The 22,760-nt window shown below is 44.0% G+C and overlaps 1 protein-coding gene across 1 annotated transcript in view; it reads left to right on the top strand.

Annotated features, from left to right (window-relative positions):
* The first annotated feature begins 14,303 nt into the window (after positions 1-14,303).
* Cpped1 (calcineurin like phosphoesterase domain containing 1) overlaps positions 14,304-22,760 on the top strand; it is a 115,225-nt gene continuing 106,768 nt past the window's right edge. Inside the window, exon 1 of the mRNA XM_031362916.1 lies at positions 14,304-14,513. Within this exon, the coding sequence (XP_031218776.1) occupies positions 14,444-14,513 (70 nt within the window). The 5' untranslated portion in view covers positions 14,304-14,443. The remainder of the gene's footprint in view (positions 14,514-22,760) is intronic.

The raw sequence follows: 22,760 nt of genomic DNA, 5'->3' as shown, positions 1-22,760 counted from the left end.
CTTAACATTTCATGAATATGTTATTTGACTTAAAAATGAGAAGTATTAACAAAAGCAAGTGAAAGAAGAAAAAATAAACTTATACAAAGGCTGATCTCTAGAGGAAAGAGAGCCTAATATGTCCAATTTGACTCTCTGTAGTTGATTTTTTATTTTTATATGTATGGTGTGTATATGTGTTCATGAATGTGAAATGCTAACTTTGAGAGTGGATACACTCCTTCCAGGGTGTAGAGGCAGGGCTGTCCTGTTGGTTCTGACAAACTGCATGCTCCTATATACCCCCAAGGCCCTTCTGCCTCCTTGTTCCACCCTGCTGCAGGAGTACTGGGCATTATGACCTCTGACACTGCATTTGGCTTTTTACCTGGGTTTGGGGAGAGTCCCAATGAGTGTCCTATTGCTCTAGGAGACACCATGATGCTCAGGTTGGGGACAGTCCCAGTCAGTGTCCTATTGCTGTACGAGACACCATGATGCTCAGGTTGGGGACAGTCCCAGTCAGTGTCCTATTGCTGTACGGGACACCATGATGCTCAGGTTGGAATTTGCTCAGCTAGGTTTGTATTCTTGCTTTGGTCCAGTGTTTTCTCACCATGCTCCATTTCCTCTTTTATGGAATTCTAGTGTAGAGTTTGTGCCATGGATTGCTGGAAGTATGTGATCTGCTTTTTCAGTTTGATTTTACAGGGGTTACAGTTAAAAGATTGCCTTGAGTCTCAGAAAAGACTTTGAACTTTGGACATTTAAACAGGATTGAGACTGTTAAAGACTATAGGGACTTTTGAAGTTGAACTGAATGCATTTCTACATTATGATATGGCTATAAGCCTATGGGTGGAAAGGAGGTGAATATAGTGGTTTGAATAGAAATGGCCCCTATAGGCTCATAGATTCGAATGTTTGGGTTCCTTAACATTTCATGACTATGTTATTTGAAAATAGAGTAGGTAGAGTAGGTGTGGCCTTGTAGGAAGAAGCATGTCACTGGAAGTGGCCTTTGAGGTCTCAAATACTCAAGCCAGGCCAAGGATCTCTTTCTCTCTCTCTCTCTCTTTTCCCTTTTTCTTTTTCTCTTTTCTCTTGCCTGTCAATCCAAACGTAGAACTCTCAGCTACCTTTCCAGCATCACATCTGACTGTATGCTACCATGGTGCTTCCTGCCATGATGATAATGGACTAAACCTCCAGACCATAAGCCAGCCCAACTTAAAAGTTTTCCTTTATAAGAATTGTAGTAATCATAGTGTGTATTCACAAAAATAGAAACCCTAACTAAGATACCTGGCAACTCTTACAAAGGAAAGCATTTAATTGCGGCTGGCTTACAGTTTCAAATGTTTAATCTGTTATCATCTTGGCAGGAAGCATGGTGGCACACAGGCAGACATGACACTGGAAAAGTAGTTGAGAGCCCTACATTTATATCCCCAGGCAGCAGAATGAGAGAGACACCCAGCCTGGTTTGGGCTTTTGACACCTCAAAACCCACCCCTAGTTGGCACATTTCCTCCAACAAGGCCACACTTGCTCCACAAAGCCACACTTCTTAATCCTTCTCAAGTAGTGCCACTCCCTGATGACTAAGCATTCAATATACAAGCCTATGGAGGCTATTCCTATTCATATCACCACAGGGACTCAAATTCAGGTCATCAGGTTTGTTTGGGAAGCGCTTTTACCTGCTAAGCCATTTTGCCAGGCCCCATATTTGGGAAAGAGTTGTTTCTTTGTTTTGTTTTGTTTTAAATGCAATATTTGTATTAATTTTTAAATAATATCATAAAAGTATTTTGATCACATTTTCCCCTATTCTTCCCAGTTTCACCCCTGTACTCCTAACTTATGTCATAAGCATCACACATAAGTCCAACACACTCATGGGTGTGGGGCCATCCACTAGAGGCCATACCCTTAAAAAACTGACTCCACCTCCCTTAGAAGCCAATTAGGCATGAGGGTTAATGAGTCCCACCCATCCATGTTGGAATCTGACTAGATTGATCTTGTGTAGGTTTGGTAGAGACACAGTTGCTGGGGTTCATGAGTATAGCAATCCTGTCATGTCAGAAGACATGGGTTTGCTCATGGCTTCTGACTCTTACCACCTCTCTGACCCATCTTCACTGTGGTCCATCAGTTTTTTAATGTATATTCTAGACTGATCTCAAGCACCTGATCCTTCTGCTTCTTCCTCTTCAGCATGGCTTACCTGCTGTCTTAGTCAGGGTTTCTATTCCTGCACAAACATCATGACCAAGAAGCAAGTTGGGGAGGAAAGGGTTTATTTAGCTTACTTCCACATTGCTGTTGATCACTAGAGGAAGTCAGGACTGGAACTCAAGCAGGTCAGGAAGCAGGAGCTGATGCAGAGGCCATGGAGGGATGTTACTTACTGGCTTGCTTCTCCTGGCTTGCTTAGCCTGCTTGTTTATAGAACCCAAGACTTCTAGCCCAGGGATGGCACCACCCACAAGGGGCCCTACCCCCTTGATCACTAATTGAGAAAATGCCCCACAGCTTGATCTCATGGAGGCACTTCCCCAACTGAAGCTCCCTTCTCTGTAATAACTCCAGCCTGTGTCAAGCTGACACACAAAACCAGCCAGTACACCTGCCACCACAACTTGCCCTCAAACTCCTAAACAAAGTCTTCAGGTTTTTCCATGGCCATAATGCTTTAGAAATAAAGCCAGTGATGATTTTCTATTTCCCTGCTCAGAAAAAAAGCAGTGAGTTTTATCTTCAAATGTCCTTGCAAATAGAAATGGAATTATAGCACAAATAGACAACCTCGAGTTGTTCTTTTAACATGAAGTGGGAAATTCAGCTTAGTGAGGACTACTTTGAACTACACTTGAAAGTAAGACTTCTATAAAACTTCAATTTTAAAAGAGTGGTTTCTATATCACCAAAATAGATCATTGCTTCCAAGTCATCTCGACAAGAGCCTACTCAGACATAGCATTTATACCCTTCTTGAGTTGTATATGGAACTGGATCTATGTTTTACCTCATGCTGAATCAGAGAGTTATAAATCTGTAAGGACCTTTAACAGTAATTAGGAAAATGGAAACTACAGAAGACAGAAAATAATCATCGCTAGCCTTACTTAGACCCTGTGTGTGAAATGCCCATTGCATGGGATGTCTTGATATTGGAAGTACTGACATTTCTGACCATATAATATTTTATTATAGGGGGCTGTCCTATGTCTATGAGATATTTGGCCTCTCTTCAGTCTATTCTCTAGATGCTAGGAGCATACAATATCCATGGCTGTAACACACACACACACACACACACACACACACACACCATTAGAGTATCCTTCAGCTCTGACAGCCAAAATAGCTCCATGAATTACCAATTTCTCCTAGGTGGAATTTGAGACCATCTGCCCTGAAACCCCTTTAAAACATTCCCCATGTCAAGGGTAATATTATGATGCCCAGTTAATAGACTGAAAACCCGAGTCTCGAGATTAAACGACTTCACTCCTGCTCATAGAGATAACACACAACAGAAGCAGGAATCGTCAGCACTATAGAATTCCATGTGCTGACCATAGAACTATCAACAAGCATAACTTTACCCATAGTACCAGGCGCTGTGCCTGTAGCCCGCGCAATCGCTCCAACAAGAAAAGACACACGGACACTAGGATCCTTCTGCAATGACGTTTACTGTCCTCTTCCAGAGGGAAAAAAGGGCCGAGCCAATAATCAGCACTGCTTATATACACCACAGTGCGGTGTGTCCGCCCACAGCGCGGCGTGTCTGCCCATGATTGGCTGTTTGCTCATCACCCCACGTGACACCCCGGAATGGGCCATGACATGGCGTCTTTTCACTTTACGCACATGCGCAAACAGTTGTTTACTAGGAGTTGACAGCGGAAATAGACACCATCTTGCCATGGTGAATGCCTCTTCAGCTCCACCGCTCCCCACATGTGCCAAACATTTTACATATATGTCCTCATAAAACTCTCACATCCACTGCAAGAAGAAGGCACAGTCATAACCGCTAGGCTCCATTTAAGGCAACAGTTATCAGGCCTTTATTTCCTTGGCCAAGGTCACACAGCTAAGAAACTGCTACTGTTTGCATTCTCAATAGCATTGTTCAAGACTGAGGACTTGCTACACTGTGTTCTTTGCCAAAGAAAAGTGGGAGGGCAGAGGAAACATCCAAAGTCTCGCACATTGTTCACTCATTCATCAATGGCACTGTGTGGAGGCAGTCTACCACAGGCTGAAGAGCAGGGCCTCAAGACCTGCTCTCCTAATGACTCCCTGTGTGACTGTAGACAAGTTCCAAATATTCTCTGAGTCTCAAGTTTCATTTCCTTCATCAGTAAAAATAAGCCCAAGATTTAGGATTATTAATTTTTCTATTAATCATTTTATTCATTTACATTTCAAATTATATACCACTTCCCAGTTACCCCTTCACGAACCTCCCATCCCATTCCCACTCTTCCCTCTCCCCTTTGCCTCTATAAGGGTCCTTCTTCACCCACTCACCCACTCCCACCTCACTGCTCTAGCATCCCCCTACTCTGGAGCATCAAGCCTCCACAGGACCAAGAGTCTCTCTTCCCATTGATGTCAGATAAGGCCATCCTCTGGTACATATGTAGCTGGAGACATGGATCCCTCCTTGTATAGTCTTTGGTTGGTGGTTTAGTCCCTGGGATCTCTGGGTGGTCCAGTTAGCTGATATTGTTCTTCCTATGGGCTTGCAATCCCCTCAGCTCCTTCAGTCCTTCCCCTAGCTCTTACATTTAGGGTCCCTGGGCTCAGTCTGATGGTTGGCTCTGTATTAGTCAGTTGCTGATAGAGCCTCTCAGAGAACAGCCATACCAGGCTCCTATAGACAAGCACTTCTTAGCCTCAGCAATAGTGTGGGGGGTTGGTGTCTGCAGATGGGATAGATCCCTAGGTAGAGTGGTATCTGAATGGCCTTTCCTTCAGTCTCTGTTCCATTTTTTGTCCCTGTCTTTCCTTTGGACAGGAACATTTCTGGGTTAAAAACCTTGAGATGCATGGGTGGTCCCATCCTTCAACTGGAGGCTATACCTATCTACTGGAGGTGGTCTCTACAGGTTCTATCTCTCCTTTGTTGAGTATTTCAGCTAAAGTCATCACTGTTGGGTCCTGGGAGACTTCTGCTTCCCTGGAGTCTGGGACTTCCTAGTAGTTATCCATTATTATGAAAAGAAAATGTTATGTTGCATTGACTGACTCCCATCACTAAGGGAAAAAAAATGCATGGGTCCAAGTTACTGTACCTCAGTCAATGCTCCTGGGCATACACTACACACTACACCACACATACATAAAATGCATGGGGAGACTGAGCACAGAGCATAGAGAGCATAGCGAGTGATCAATAAGAATGCTAATAATTGCTATTGTTGTTATTGTTCCTTCCCAGAAGGGATTGAACTGGCTAAGTTCTGAATGCATGCATAGCTAAATAATATGGAAACAGATAATAAGAGAAGTCATCCTGCAAGGAAAATAGAGCTGAAATGCCAGAACAATCCCTAGGCAGCACGACAAGATTGCATTTACCTGCTGTTCCATATGTTAGCTTTTAAAGAAAAAAAAAACCCACAATAACTCATGTTTGTCATTATATTTAAAAAAAAAAAAACACCACTGGCTTCATGTGGGTAAATGCAATGGAATATATGTACAGTACAAATTGCACTCTCAGGGAACTGAATCACATCGACCAATTTTCTAGATTTCTTGTTATCGGTTTTGTCTGTCTCTACTCTGAAGACTTGGGGGCGAATAAGAAAACAACTTCTGTTGCTAGGAACATTTCAGTAAATGAAGATATACTTCTGCCCACAGAGGTGCTCCTATGACAAGTCCCCCTGCTCCCCTGAAAACCAAATTAAGAATGTATGGCTATGTCTAAAGATGTTTGTCAAGGCTAGTAATTTCAGTTCTGAATTTAGTTACAGATGCTAACACAAAGGCGAAGGGGGAGGGTACCAGGATAAATATCAATTCTCTCTCAAGGCAGCTTTGCTTCTCTGAGTCTGAGCTTGCTAGATTTTTCTTTCTCCATATACAAATTGGTCAGATGTTCTAAGAATCACATGGAAGTTTGGGTTTAATAGCTAGGGGGGGGGGTCAAGATTTAGCATTAGAAGTTGTATTCGTCTTATGATTAGGTTATCTCTAGATGAAATCTGTAGGACTAATAAGTGTACCATCCGCTGCTGGCTTGTTCTGTCTCCTTCTTACTTGGTAGATTAAATTTAAAGGAGTAATATGTTCGAAAAGTGCTGTGGTTCATATGAGACTAAACAGACTAATCTTTTAGGGAAATAATCAGGCTAATTCATCTGAGAGACAATACAGCATAGTGGTCAATTGGGGGATGGGGCTTCAGAGTTTCTGGGCAAGGCTTCAAACCCTGCTTTTGCTACTTAAGTGCAACAAAAACATATTAAGGATGGAAGAGTTTGTTTTGTATCTCTGTTCTATGATACAGGCAGTCTTCATGGGGAGGGTGTCAGGGCAGCCAAGTCTGAGGTCAAGTTACATCTGCAGTCAGGAAGCAGAGGGCAATGAAGACCACCCACGTTTAGAATTAATTTTCCCACCTCAATTAACCTAACCTAGAACTGTATTACAGACATGCCCAGACATTTGACTCCTAAGTAATCTGGATCCTGTTTTGTGGGCAATCAATATCCACCACCTCTGTGGGCCAGTCAGGTGTCTTGTTTCTAACCATAAGAATGCAGCAAAGTAGAATGGGATGACACTTTGGTGATAAGACTATACAAGAGTTCATTCTGTCCTTTGCTGGCTTTGACAAATTGAGCTTCCATGTGTGAACTTCTGTGTTCAAAAGAACTATGAACAGGGAGCCAAGAGGTGACTAAGACTCTGAGTGCAGCAATACTGAGAAACTGAGAGCATCCAACAGCCATGTGAGTGAACCTAAAAGCAGGTTTGCTCCTTATCAGATCCTAACCTGAGACCTCAACCCTGACTGCTGCTGTGATCTCAGCCTCTTGCAAGCCCACAAACAGAAGACAGCATGATGCTGTGTGCATGTAATTCCAGCACCACAGGAGTCTGAGAGGTTGTCTGCAGCCAGCTGGTGCTACATAGCAAGACACCATTTTTAAAACTTAAATGCATTAAATAGGAAAATAAATAAATAGTAAATAAATATGTGTTGTGTTAAACCTCTAAATCCTGCTATCTTGTTTTGTAGCAACAGGCTACTAGTACAGCAGCAGTGCCATTTGGATGGTTTGATAGCATCTTTTAACTCTGAAGGTGGGAGTGAGGATGTTTAGATCTTAGGGTAAAGATGAGGCATCCATAGGCTGAACGCTTAACACCATAGCTGATACCTTGTAAACTTTAAACTGTATTGTTATTTTATTCTGTATTCACAATGCATGTCCACCTCTGGATAATTAATGTGATGTATAGGAATTTTAAACATATAAGCCAATGTTTAGAAGCCACAGTTCAGGTGATTCTATGCCACCATTGTAGGCACAGTCTGGCCTCTGCTGCGTATCAGCACATGGGTGAGGGAGACAGGAGTGTGTCTAGTTGCCAGTCTGGCCTCTGCTGCATGACCCTTGTATCAGGACATGGGAGAGGGAGACAGGAGTGTGTCTAGTTGCCAGTCTGGCCTCTGCTGCATGACTCTTGTATCAGCACATGGGTGAGGGAGACAGGAGTGTGTCTAGTTGCCAGTCTGGCCTCTGCTGCATGACCCTTGTATCATCACATGGGTGAGGGAGACAGGAGTGTGTCTAGTTGCCAGGGGAAGGGAGCCAACTGGAAACTGAAGTTTTGCAGAAAATCCTAACAGAGAGAGGAGCTTGTGGACTTAGCCAGTCAACTGTTTCCCTCATGGCTTATAGGGCAGTTTGGCAAATGTGTGGGGAATTAGGAAGTGCTGTGTGTCATTGGTGGGAGTAGAAGAGTACTCTTTAATACAATGGTCCATTTCTAAGAAGTTATCAGACAGGGTCACCAGAAGTAGTTTTTAGTAGCTCCATTCATGGACAAGAATGATAAGAAATTACTGGTAATTAACCATTTTGACCTATGAACATGGCAATTTCATATAGTTCTACTTAAAAGAACAGCATTTGCAACAATTTTAAAATCCAATTGGGACTGTGGATCAACTGAACTTTTATCTCACACACATTTCCAAACATACTTACACATATAGTCATGTCTCTATATCCATGGATTTCATATCTTCAATCTCAACTATAGATCAAAACACTTGAAGTTTGTGTCTGTTTTGTACACATACAACCCTTTTTATTGTGTGGCCTAGACAACATATTATAATACTTATTAATACATAATACATAATAATTATTAATACATGATTGTATTAGGCATTGGACATAACCTAGAAATAATTTAAAGTGTACAAGAGGATGTGTGGAGATTATGTGCAAAGCAAGGTCACCCTACACAATATTGAGTGTCTACAGATTGGATGTCTTTGGTGGGGAAACTGGGACCAATCCACTGAGAATTTCGATGAATGAGTATGTGTCTTACAGTATTCCTCTCTTGCCTTGTAAGCATTTTTATTGGATTAAAGTTTTTGACACTTTCATATATACTGTGCTGAGATTAAATTCACTCATCCTCCTCTCTCCTCTCACTTCCCCTTCCCCTCCTTTCAGCTAGTCCCCACTTTATCCTTATGTCCCTCCATTTCTGTGCAGGCAATCACAGCTGCTGTGTGTCCATGATCACAAAGAACCAAAGACAAATGAATCCCTGGGGTTCACTAGACAGACAGCATAGCCTACTTGATGAGCTCCAGGCCAGTGAGAGACCCAGTCTTAAAAAGATAGTGGGACAGTACCTGAGGAATGACACAACTGTTGTCCTCTGGCCACATATGCATACATTCACGTACATGAACACAAACAGGAATATACACACATGTACACATAAACATGCTAGAGACCAAATTTGCAAAAGTGAAAACCCTGTGCCTTTTCTGGACTCTCCTCTGCCCCTGGGCCCAACCACCCCCTGTACAAGTCAGGACTGAGTAAAGGTGAGAGATATATGTACCCAGGGCACTGAAGAGGCACACCTGTGTTCAATTTTCCATGAGGATGTTGTCCTTCATTCCCAACCTGAACTATGCCCCCAACTCTGAGATTTGGACATTTTAGAAGAAAACTCTCTTATGGTCTATACTGAAAGCAACCTAATCAATAGCATGTGCCTATATCCATAGAGTGGCGTATTCGAAGGAAATTGCCCATGTGATTATGGAAGCTAGCAGGTCTAAAATCAACAGTGTGGACTGGCACGCTGAGGACCCCAGGGTGGCACTGAAGCACTGGATAAGCAGTGACTCTCACTTTAAGTTCAAAGGCTGATACTGAGCTGAAGTCTTCCTGCCCAGGAAAAAGAGCTCAGTCTCTTCCCATCTAGCCCTTCAGCTGCCTGAATGAGGCCTACAATGGTTAATACTGATTGCCAAATTGATAGAATTTAGAGTTGTGTAGGAAACAAGCCATTGGGTGCAGAGGTCCAGCCTCAGCATGAGGAGGGTCCTAAGAAAGAGGAGATGGGAGCGGGACTGGTTCAATAAAGACTCGAGTCAGCGGTGGATGCAACTGTCAGTTCAAGTGCTCCCGCTGTCCCCAAGGATTCTCATCACTCTTCCTCCTTCTCCTTTCTCCCTCTTTTTCCTTCTTTTCATCATTCTTTTTCCTTCTTCCTTTTCATTTTTTTGCCTTCTCTGGACCAGACAGCCTGAACCCAGTTTTTTTTATTTACTAAAGCAAGATCATCAAGGCTTTGAACATTGTTAATATTTTTTTTAAAAATCCTTAAACTTACATAAATTCTATGAATCCAGGATCTGACTCCTTAAAACAGAAGCTAAACACAAAGCAAATGCACATTTCCTTATGGTTTGTACACAGACTGTTCTTCATGGGTAGCTGGGCACAGATCTTGTGGTTTCCTGGTCCAGCAAACAGCAGTCTTTAGTAATTCCTTTCATGTAATAACAGAAAGGTCATAGGCTCCTAAGGTTAAAATAATTTCTTATAAAATTTTAAAATTTATGCAAGTAAAGTAGGCATTGTTTTCTTCAATCCTTCAAGTAGCTAAGAGAACAAAGAACATCATCTTTTAATTGCCTAATATTTGTTTTCTTATCCTGGCACTCCATGGCCTCATGCGCTCTCCTTCTAGGCCTATGCATTTCTAGGTTATATGCATGCCTTCCTCCTATAAGAGAGACCCATCATCATTGCTAATTATCTATAGATTCCTTCTTTTCCTAGCCATGTCTTTTCTTCTTGAGACCATTTTAGCTCTCTGCCCTTGATGTCCTCAAATTCACCCTGGCTAATTAATGCAACAGACATTGGACCAGAATGTACAGGTATCTCCTCATAATTTCAAGTTCAAGGCCAAGTCTCTAAATGAGCAATTTCTACAAAGGACCATGTAGGCTTTTATGACCTCTGTGGTTTTGTTGTCTAGATCCTTTCCCATGACCCTAAAGGTCAAGAGGAAAGTCTGTTCCTTGTCCTCCACAGCCTCATGACCGCCTCCATTCCTCATTTCTGAGAACCACATCTGTTCATTTATAATGGAGTCATTAGCTCTGAGTAATGGGGGAAGTGTATTGCCAAGAGAGTGAGACTGAGTGTAAAATAGAAGAGACAGCAGGTCAGCTTCAGGGCAACAGTGACCATCAGCTCATGACATAGGGATCAGTGGCCTGCTGTGGCTGCAGGGGCGGGAGCTGTGTCACACCATGACACGGGGATCGGTGGCCTGCTGTGGCTCCAGGGGCAGGAGCTCTGTGTGTCACACCACGACAAGGGGATCAATGGCCTTGTGTGGCTACAGGGGTGGGAACTGTATGTGTTGAGCCTCCCCTTATGCTGCTGTAGCTGCAGGGACGGGAACTGTGTCACACCATGACATGAGGATCAATGGCCTGGTGTGGGTGCAGGGGCAGGAGCTGTGTCATACCTCTCCTTACACAACCATGCCAGACCAGCATCTGGACATGTCTGTGAGAAGGTAGAACTGTGCTAAATGCGGCACATCATCATCCACGGCTCGGACTGAAACTGAATGAGGAGGATAACCTGAGCTAAGCACAAACGTTCATCCCTCTCTGCTTCCTGACTGCAGATGCTGTGAGCAGCTGCCTCACCTCCTACAACCATGCTTTCTCGGCCTCAGATTGTGAGTCAATTATAAATTTTTTAATTTTAAATTGCTTCTTGTGTGGTGTATTAGTCACTTTTCTGTTGTGATAAAGCACCATGACCAGAAGCAACTTATAGAAGAATTTATCTGAGCTTACAATTCCCAAGGGACATCATGGCAGCAGGCAGCAGGCACCATGGTAGGAACGCGGCGAGCTCACATCTGGAATGGCAAGCAGGAAGCATAGCAACCTCAGAATAGTGCAAGTCTTTAAACTCTCTAAGGCCATCTCCAGTGACATCCTTCCTTGAACAAGGCTGCATCGCCTAAGCCTTCCAAACAGCACCATCAATTGGGGACCAAGTATTCAATGCCTGGGCTTTATTGGAGGCATTTCTTATGCAAGGTATCACATCCAGTCCTTGTTAGAGCTAGGAAAAAAATAACTGCAGGTTTGAATAGAAATGACCCCCACAGGCTCATATATTTGAATGCTTGGTCATCAGGAAGTGACACTATCTGACAGGAATTATGAGGTGTAACCTCGTTGGAGTAGGTGTAGCCTTGTCGGAGAAGTGTGTCAATGAGGGTGGGCTCTGGGGTTCCCAGAGCTCAGGGCAGGCTAGTGTCTTTCTCTCTTCCGTTGCCTACAGAGCTGGATGTAGGGCTCTCAGCTGCTTTTCCAGTGCCATGTCTGCCTGTGTGCTGCCATGATCATTGCTGTGAAGATGATGGACTAAACTTCTGAGATGGTAAGCAAGTCCCTATTAACTGCTTTCCTTTGTAAGAGTTGCTGTGGTAACGGTGTGCCTTCCCAGCAATAGAACACTAGTAAGACAGTAACTAACACAAGGTCAACCACACTATGGAAAGTAAAAATGAAAATAAAAAACTCATTCAAAATCATCGATTCAGAAGTAATCAGAGTAAAGCTTGACCAAGCTAGTGACTGTCACCCTTCTAAAATCTACCCCTCTCCTCCTCCTACCCCACTCCCAGTAACAGGGTTTTTTGTTTTGTTGTTGTTGGTTGGTTGGTTGTTTTTTAGAAGACCACATTTCAAATGTGCTGTGCAAAGAAAGAACTAGATACACATACTTAATGAGTTGAGAGACCTGTGGTTACAAAAATTACTGCCTGAGACGTAGGCTAGAGCTGGGCTTTGACTCTCAGCTATTCGCTTTCACTGTCCATTTCCTCAGATCCCTCCTTATGTCCAGGCTGTATGTGGGAAATAGAAGCATGATGATTAATAATCACTATGGCTAATATACTGTGGCTATTTACTCCTTGCCACTGCAACTGTTACTTTAAGCAGTTTGACATAAAATCCATCAGTACTTGTTACTTTGTTCACTACTATGACAGAAACAACCTAACAGAGAAAGGTTCTTATGTTGTAGATGCTTGCACTTGTACTTGGCCAGAACATCACAGAGGTACTTGGCAGACAGGTTCTCACCTCACAGAGGACAAGAAGCACACTATAGCAGCAAGTGTTTAGGAACAAGATTATCTCCAAGACACACCTTCCAAAGACCTTTATTCTCCAACCTGGCACCACCTTCTAAAGTTCTCTGAACCTCCCAAAACACTGCCATTTGTTAAGTTTCAAACCTAGGACATGGCTGAGGTGTCAGTTTAGCAAATCAAAGTGGACCTGGCCTCCAGGTTCTAAGAGCAGCCCTCAGTTCCTACCTGATAATAGGGTATGGCTGGCACACCTCACCCTTTACCCTGAACACCCCAGCCCAGAGGCTGGGCTGCCCTTCCCCCAGAGGCTCTTCCATATATAGTCCAGACATTTTGGTTACCCATCCTTTTTGTGCCTTTAGCCTCCTGGCTGCTGCACCTAGTTCCCTTCTTCTCTCCTTCTTTCCCCTTCTCCTCTTCCCACTTGGCCAAGTATTAGATTTTCACAGATGTCTCTGCCTCTGGCTATGTTCTCCCACAAATAAACTTTCTCCTCCACCATACCTAGGGGAAGTCATATCCTTTCCCTTCCTTTTAATTTCTTTTTTCTTTCATTCAGAACAAGTTGGGGCCAACTTTCAACATGAGCCTATGGGAGACTTATGTGCAAATTACATCATCTAACTTTCTCACTAGCCCAATAACCCTAGGTGTTGTTATTGTTCTCATTTGACAGGCAGGGAAACTGAGGTGCAGAGAAACTAATTTTTAAGATCATACCTACAGTAAGTGGTAATATTAGGATAAACCCAAGTAGCTAAGACATGAGCTATTTGCATTTCTGTTCTAAATCGCTAGGACTTGTATCTGACTCTAGTTCAAGGTCATGGGCTGGTCACCCTAGCTCTGCTAACCACACAAACATTTCAGGCTTACACTTCCTGAGAAGAAAATTTAGCAATTTGGCAGATCCTAGGAATTCCCCTGTAGTGCTTAATAAAAAGATCCTCTTTTGGGAGATCTGAATTCAACATTTCCACCTTGAAATCTGGATTGCTCCCAACTATGTGGCTGTAGTTCAGTGTAATGGCTTTTGAGTTAGATAGACTCTATTTTGTCTTGCTCACCTGCAGCTCTTAGCTTCCGGAGTTATGTCTCTCTCTGAATGTCAGCTTCCCCATCTGATGAGCGCATCCAATGAGGTAGTAAGCTAAACACAAAGTACTTAGGGCAATACCTGCTGCACAGCAAGAGAAAACAACAATGGCAGAGTGTTAGTGGCAATGTCCAGGCAGTCAAGATGCCTTAAAGGCTCTTGAGATTATGGTGGGCAGATCGGAAGGGTTGCAACATCGCGTTATAATGGAATTTCAGATAAACCATATTTAAAAAATAACTGCATAAGTATCTCTCAAATACTACATGAGATATACCTATGCTAAACCTTTTTTTTTTTTTTTTTTTTTTTTTTTTTTTTTTTTGCTATTCTTGTTAACCTGAAATCCCAAATTATGAAGTGGCCCGATGCTTGTTAAATAAGACAACTCCAGGCCCCAAAGCCTCAACACCCAGACTGTTACAGTGCAGGTTGGACCCTGACCAGGCGCACGGGTCGATCCCAGAGGGGTGACAAGCTCCTTGTCCGGCCCAGGCAGTACTAGCAGCTCCCGGAGCGGCCCCGCCCCGCCCCGCCCGGCCCTCCTGGAGGGCAGGTTCCAGAAGCTGTTCCGGGCGGGGTTGCCGGGTGGTGTGGAGTCGCTCCTTCCTCCCACAGAACGTGCCCAGGCAAGGCCAGTCGCTCGCTATGTCAGCTGCGGAGGCGGCGGATGTTTTCCACAGAGCCAGGGGCAGGACCCTGGACGCGTTTTCCTCAGGTACTACTGCTTGGCTCTTCGCCTAGGATGGGGGACTCCAGAGCCGGAACCTTCCGCGCGGGGAACCTTCCGGTCGCGGGCGCTCACTTCCATCCGGACCCCTTCGTGGGTTGCACCGCCACCGGGGCGGGAGGCGGGGGTGGCATTGTAGGAGTTGTTGGTGGTAGGTTCTTCGCTGGCCTTGACTTGACCTTGCAAACCACAAACTAAAAAATAAAAAGCAAACAAACAAAACAGAAGTGGGGCGAAGATGTCAGAGAAGTGAATAACTGCTTGGGCTCTGCTGTGGGGCCTGCCTTCTGTCTTCCTCATCTGTAGAACCGGACCGCTGCAAGCTTATGGGAGGCACCTGACAAGTGCGGGGTGTGTCAGAGACTGTTACTTGTAGTGAGGTTGTGTATTTTGTATCCGGCTGTTTACTGTAATCGTAGAGAGGGAAGGCATTCTGGTCCTGGTAGCGTTCTTGGACGTTGGTCTTAGATAATCTGCCCCTCCCTGTCTTGCCTCAGTGGGAGTGTACACATCAGAGTATTTCTGTAACCTAGGGTGTGGGACACATGCTAGGTGTTAAGCAAATGCTAGGCCTTGAGCTACTTAGAGGATACCCGATTGGTTTCTATTTCCCTCTGTTTAGTTTGGATCTTTGGGGTTGATTCTTCTCTGGCACTTGGCTTAGAACCACAGGAACGTTTACCTTTCTTGTTATCCAGCCTCTAATTTGCATGGACTGCTCTGAAAAAGAAGCAGGCCAGTTCCAAACCCTGGAGGGCCTTGGCACCTGCTCGTCTTTGCTGTCCTGGTGGAACTCGGGAGTCTGGCACCTTCTCAGCCTTCACATCCTATTTTCAGGTTCATTTCCTCATATTTACCTCTGCCTAGCTAGCCAAAGAAGAGCAATCCTACAGTTCTCTGCTAGGCCTTTGTTTCTTTTCCCTCCTTGCAATTCAAGGTTCTGCACAAGTATGCACAGCCAAAAATCCACTGATGATGGACTGGGGAAGTCCAATCTGCTGTGGTGCCATTTTCTACGGATTTTAATGTCTTAGGTTTTTTCCCCAGCCTATATATTTTTGAGATGCGTCCATATTATTCTCAGTAGTTCCCCTTACTTCCTTCTGAACAGTATCCCATTGATTGAGCTTACCTGTTGTATTTTAAGGGATGTGCTGAGTTTTCTCCAACTTGGTGTCTTTTTTTCTCTTTGCCTCTCCAATTTCTCTTTGCCACAGTTCTCTAGGAGTGACTGCCATGGATTTGCAACAATGAACTCTTTGTCCTGTTCCTTAGATAGGCAGGAGAGCTGGGCAAGAAGACACTCAGCTAATGGGAAGCTCCCACAGGAGATCAGGGGAGGAGAAACAAACACCAGAATGTTTATTCCTGTACTTGATGCCCTTTTAAAAGGCCCTGCTTCTCCCCAACAGTCTTTATATTCTTAGACTGTATTCCCAGATCGAGGTATCTGAGTGACAGTGGCTATCTTTTGGCTGCTAAAATGTTCCTCATAGTTACTTTATATTCATCCCATCCCAGGTAATTCCTTTGAAAATGACTCAAGCATTTTCTGAGTTGTAGTGTGTTTACTGTTCCTTCCTTGGTACAATGACCATTTAGTTACATGCTTTTTATTCTTGTAAACAGTATTGTAGTAAGCCTTTTTGTACAACGGTCTTCTGTAAACACATGGGAGAATTTCTTCAGGAGCAAGGGTGTGGGTGGGTTCTAGAGTGTAATCATCCCAGATTTACCAGGTCTAGCTCCATTACCTTCCAGAAGGGTTGTAACTGTTCGTTCCCTCTAGGAAACGGAAAGAGTTTCCTGCTATAGGCTTCTCTCCAGTCTGAGAATACCATGTTTCATTTGTACTCTCTAGTAGGTTGTGAAGAACAGAGAAGAAAAAGGTGACAAATTCCCAGACCTCAGGCTCCAAATCTAGGCGTGGAGCTATGGCACCCAATGGCCATCGCAGTGAGAGGAATGCATGTACTGTCCATGCTTGAGAGGGGAGAGCATTGACTGACCTCAGAGAGTAAGGAATGGAATCAACTTTATGAAATGGATTTGAATCTGGAGTCCTGAACACTGTACATTTAGGGAGGTAGGAATATGTGCCACACAGGTGGAGTAGACAGCGCTGCCTTAAGATTTGGAGACATTATTCTGAAGGGGAACAATGTAGCATTGTGGATGGTTCCTGTGCATTGTCTGTGTTCCTTAGCATGTGTTTCTATTCAAATGAATGCAGCATACACCGAAGATTCAAAAACAGAAACAGTAATTCTGGAAAAACCAGCAGCCAGTCTTGGCACCAAAGCTTGGCAGGAAGGCTTCAGTGGGGGTTAGGGGGTGAGGGGGGATACATGGTATTAGATGCCATAGAAATGTACATGGTTGTACTCACAGATACCTCCAGGACAGTCCAGTTACTGTGGAAAGTAGAGCCTAAGTTTGTAGAGACAGATCTCACACCTCCTTCAAAGGAGTTCAGTTAACTCAAGCAGCTGTCCCAGGTTTACACTGTGCTCATCCCAGGAATCAGCCCCAACCACGTGGGCAGAGCTTCTGTCTCTCCAGGAGTGTGATAACTGAGTCTCAGTTGCAACCATCCATTCCTTGTTAACATAATCTGCTCTGCTCTGCTCTGCTGATGAGGGTTGACATTCTTAAGGCGTGTTCAGATACTCATTTTAATTAGGCAAATTGATAATTATAGTTCCTTGACACATATCCTAATTAGGATTCTTTTTTGGCTAGCATGTAACTTTCTTCTCAAAGGTTTACCACATCTGTTCTGAAGAAATTCTGAAAGGGAGAAATCACAGGACAAAAGTGCTTTTTAAAATTGTATTTGAGGGCTGGTGACATGGCTCAGAGGGCAAAGGTGTTTGCTACCAAGGCTGACAACCTGGCTTTGATTATCGAAGCCCCCATGTTAGGCGACTAACCGTCATGGGTTGTCCTCTGACCTCCAGGTAAGTGCCATGGCATCTGTACCCCACAAAATAATAAAATTGAATTGAATTGTTCTAAGGTCCTAAACTTATTTGTTCTTGTTTTTATCCTGTCGGGATATTTCCACCTCCTTGGATAGCTTTCTTTAGAGAATTGTTTGGGGAACTGGAGAGGTGGCTCAGCAATTAAGAACATTTCCACTCTGCTAGAGGACCTGGCTTCAATTCCTAGCATCCAAATCAGGTGGCTTACAACCACTTGTAACTGTAGATCAAGGGGATATGACACCCTCTTCACAGGGCCCAGACACACATGGTATAAACTCACTCAGGGAAACACATACAGAATAAAAAAATAAAAATAAATTATAAAGGAGTACATTTTTAAAATAATAAATGAAAGATTGTTTCTCTGAGCACTTTGCACTTCTGCAGCTGCCTTGTAGGAACAGATGGTTTTTGTTAATTTTGAACATTTCTCAATTTTCCCTGTAAATCCTCTCACTGGTGAGAGTAAGTGGATTCTCAGTAGAAATAATCAAGTTTAAACAGTTGTAACAGGGCAGGAGATGAAGTGAGCGCTTCAAGTTGTGCCTTTTCATTTAGGACAAATTAGTTCTTTGTTATTTGAACAGGGATCTGTTCAGTAAAAGCCGTGGGAGTGGAGAGATTTGGCCCGACAGCCCAAATCAATACCGAGCTTAATCACAGTAGCTGAACTTTGGTTGGCTGTGGAAGGCCCTGTGGTGATCACTAAGCTACAAACAGCCAACCAGGTAAAGCTGCAGCTCAGTGACAGTTGATTGACTAAGTGACTGTAGCCAGTTAAATTGTTTCCGTTACTCACTTCAGTGCTCCTTGTCCCAGTGCTGGAGCTCTCAGTGCTGGCTCTAAGAGCTGCCTACTCACAAGTCATTTTGCTGAGCTAAATTCATTTGGCCAAAGGAATCTCCCTCTTGATCGTCTTTGTGAGTAAACAAGGGTGTTCCTCGTTGTAATCACCAGCTAGGGATCTGGTCAGCAGTGCACATTTACCAGCTAGGGATCTGGTCAGCAGTGCACATTTACCAGCTAGGGATCTGGTCAGCAGTGCGCATTTGCATGATTAAACAAAACACACTTAAAAAAAAACAAGCCTAATTTTTAAATGAGTTTATTTGAGATAGGCTCTCGCCGAGGCTGGTCTGGAACTAATGAGCCTCCTGCCTCAGTCTCCTTAGTGCCTGCATTACTGCTGGGTACCACCAGAACCTGGCTGGCTTTCTACTTTTAAACACTTCATTGGGAACTTTGTTACTGTAACATTCCTATTGCACTTACAGCTTGTTTTCAATAATGTTCCAGAGCGATGCAGACAGGCAGTACTTTAAAGCAGCATTAATGTCCACCTGCAGTCTGAAAGTGTTCCCACTCCTACTCATCACAGGTGCCTACTACATTCCTGTGCAGATAAGTCTTCTTCGGACACTTCCTGTGAATGGAGTCATGTGGCCCTTTCCTGGTTGGCCTCATCTCAGAACGCTTCAGAAATCATCTGCACTGTAGCAAGTAGCTAGTGCTTTGCCCACTTCACTGCGCCACATCTCATTGTGGGAATAACCAAATTTGTGTGTCCACCCATTGATAAATATCTGTATTTTTTATATTGATGGCTATTCATTAAGACACTGTTTAAATGAGTAGCTACTATGAACAGAACAAGTCTTTAAATTTTTTGTAGGTTTGGAATTTCTGGGTCATGCAGTAGCTGTGCTGCTATTTTACCTCCTGACAGCAGTGCCTGTGAGTTAAAAGAACTCAAGGAAGGGTTTGTTTTGGTTCACAGTCAGAGGCATAGTTCTTCATGGTAGGGGCATGGTGACAAGGGGATCTCAGCTGTGGCAGCTGAGGGTAAGGCAGCTGATGCATTGCACCCATATTCAGGAAGCAGAGAGAGATGGACAATGGATGCTGCGCTCAGTTCTCTCCCCTTCTTCAGTCCGGTGCACTGAGTGGTGTTGTCTGTATTCAGGGTTGGTCTTCCCTCTTCAATAAAACCTTTCTGGAAACACCCTCATAGATACACCCAGAGGTGGTTCCACAGTAATTCACTAAATCCAATGAAGTCGATTAGCTACAACAAATAGTGTTGAGTTTTTGTGTACTTAATGGTCACTGGTAGACCTCAAGATATACTTACTAAGATCATTAACTATTTTTAAATTGTGGGGTTTTTTTTGTTTGTTTGTTTGTTTGTTTGGTTGGTTGGTTTTTAATAATTGAGCCAAAAGAACTCTTATTTCTGGATCAGGCTCCTTTCTTACTGAATGTATGATGTACAGATACTGTCTTGAAAACAGGTTTTAGGCTGGGCAGTGGGCCTAATCCCAGCACTTGGGAGGCAGAGGCAGAGGCAGGTGGATTTCTGAGTTCAAGGTCAGCCTAGTCTACAGAGTGAGTTCCAGGACAGTCAGGCTACACAGAGAAACCCTGTCTCACCCCCCCAAAACAAAAACAAAAACAAAACAAAACAAAACATTTTTTTAGGTTATGATGAAGTCCAGTTGATCGGCTTTTTCTTTTATCATATCAGAGCTATAAAATGTTTCTTTCCCTAAGTTGCAGGTCACAAAGACAATATTTAATATATTTTATGGTAAGAACTCTTGTTTAGGACAAGCATGCTTTTCTTTTTTAAGTTTGTAGAGAGCCAGTAAGATGGCTTACTGGGTGAAAGCACTTACCATGGAAGCCAGGTGACTGGAGGTCCCTCTGGGACAGACAGAAAGCTGGACATAGTGGAAACCATCTGTAACCCCAGCACTCCCACAGCGCGATGGGACAGGAGAATTGCAGACCATGCAGCTTGAAGAAAGCAAGAGCGCCTGCCTGAGAAACAGGTGCAAGGCAAGCACCGACTTGCACAGCTCGACCTCTGACCTCCTTAGCTGTGCCATGGCACATGGGTGCCCTCCCCAGTGATAAAGTAAGTTAAAGAAGTCGGTTGACACAGCTGAGGAAGGAACGCGCTCCTCAGGCATAGGGCAGGGGCTCAGCCACCGGCCTTCCCTTCTAGCCCCTCAGGTGATTCGGCTGTGATGTAGAGGAAGGGTCTTATTATCTGGAAGCTCTCACTGCTCCTTTCTTTTCTACCTATAGTTAAATAGTTTAAAACAGAAGGAACACTGTGACTCTTAACATTTCATCCTCACGTGCACCATAAAGATGCATTGATTTACCCATCCCTTTGAGGTCAGGCCCCCTACCTATCTTGGCCTGAATGGATAGATAGACCTGCTGTGACTTTTTTTTTTTTTTTAAAGATTTTATTATTTTTTTTAAATAAATCTTTTTTTTTAAGATTTATTTTTTATTATAAATGAGTACACTGTAGCTGTCTTCAGCCACACCAGAAGAGGGCGCCAGATTTCATTACAGGTGGTTGTGAGCCACCATGTGGTTGCTGGGATTTGAACTCATAACCTTCCGAAGAGCAGTCAGTGCTTTTACCCGCTGAGCCATCTCACCAGCCTGTGACTTTTTTATATAAGCACCAGTGAAAGCATTTTTTCCAGGTGCACATATCTCCCCCTCCCCCCATAGGCATGTAGTCAATTAAAAAGCACTTGGGAAGCATTCTGTGTGGGGAATTCTTAGGTTTATATTTTTCCTTTTTGACATCTGTCTTCCCAACACCCAATTTAACGGTGTTTTATATTTACCAGCTCACATTTATTGAATCTCTCCCCAAAACTTTCATCTTCATTAGAGACATACTTAGAGTTGGAAATAGCTCTCCATGTTCCTCTGCTTTACCCATTTCATTAAACCAGGTAACTTCTAAGTAGGCAGCAGCACCAACAGACTGGGGACAGGTCACAGGAAACATGTGGTGAGCAAAGCAAGCCACTCAGGGCGTGGTGCACAAGTATGCATCGTGCAGGAGGGTGGAGTGGCAGCAAGGGCTGAACCACTGGCTGACCTCTGAATGACATGACCTTTTGCTGAAAGCTTCTGTAATGCTGGCTAGACCTTCCAGGCATCCCTGCATGTCTGTTCAGAGTAGAATCTTCTTACAGAGAAGGCTGACAGACAACTTTTATGTCTATGCACTGCCCACATTTTAACTATGCCGCGTGCTTCAGTGAGAAAGGGGCATTGATGCAGAGCTGGGGCAATGGCTGGTCCCAGCTGCCTGGGAACTCCTGGCCTTCTGCCCCTCCCCTCAGCCAAGTTTGGTGTATAGATAAGTCAGACACATAGGGAATAAATGACCACATTCTGCATAGCCTTTTTAAGGAAAGAAAAGAAAATTTTCTTTCCATTCCAGTACCACCTGGCTTCATTTGTAAAATGGGTGAGAGCTTGGTGGATGTGCCTTAAGGCACAGCTTGCGATCACACACTGGCTTTATGCTGGCTTCCTGTGTCTAGGGGCACCAAGGCATTTCATGGTGTAGGTCTTTACCCTAGTGAATGGACAGGGCCATAAGCTTTTGATGACAAGTCCCTTCCCTTTGCTGCCAAGTGACCCTGGATCAGGGCAAGGCTTTCACCTGCCCAGGCTGCTCTTTCTCCAGGGCTTCCCAGCTCACTGGTTTACCTGGAACTGGGGGATCATTAGTGGTCTTTGTATCGTCTGTCTCTCTTCTGGTCAGATTATCCCTGGGCTTGTGCTTTCATCCTTGAGGGCACACTGATTTTGTCTACTGTTCTACCCAGCTGCCACCACAAGCACTCTGGCTACCCCCAGGTCACAGGAGAGCAGTTCCAACAACTTTATGCACTCACTCTTGCCCCTGGCCTTTCCTCAGTGACACTGTGGAGATGCTGGGGGTTGTTTTCTCTATGTGTTTTGCAGTACTGAGGTGAAATCCAGGGCTTCCCATATTCTCCCCTTTTGCCATCTCCAGGTTGTAGTTGAAGAAGCCTATGTTGCTCATCTTTTATAACTTAGACCTCAACACTTGCTTTAACCCATTCTTTTCCTTGACGACATTTAGGGCAGATCGCAGTGCACTTTCTCCTTAGGATTCTGTGGTCTTTACTACTTCTAGGCATTGGCTGGTGGTTAAACCCACTCAGGAGTCATGTGATGTTGTGGAGATAGGTGGGTCCCTGCATGTGTTTCTGCCCCACATATTATGCATTCTCTGGACAAAAGAAAAATGAAACCAAAGTATTAGACAAACCACTAGCACCCTTACACCCATACTGCGTAGCATCCCTCACACCCACACTGCATAGCATCCTCACACCCACACTGCGTAGCATCCCTCACACCCACACTGTGTAGCATCCCTCACACCCACACTGCG

This window comes from Mastomys coucha, unplaced genomic scaffold, assembly GCF_008632895.1.
Source record: "Mastomys coucha isolate ucsf_1 unplaced genomic scaffold, UCSF_Mcou_1 pScaffold12, whole genome shotgun sequence".
NCBI lineage: Eukaryota > Metazoa > Chordata > Mammalia > Rodentia > Muridae > Mastomys > Mastomys coucha.
Note: the sequence above shows the minus strand (reverse complement) of the source record. Positions and strands in the feature narration are given on the sequence as shown.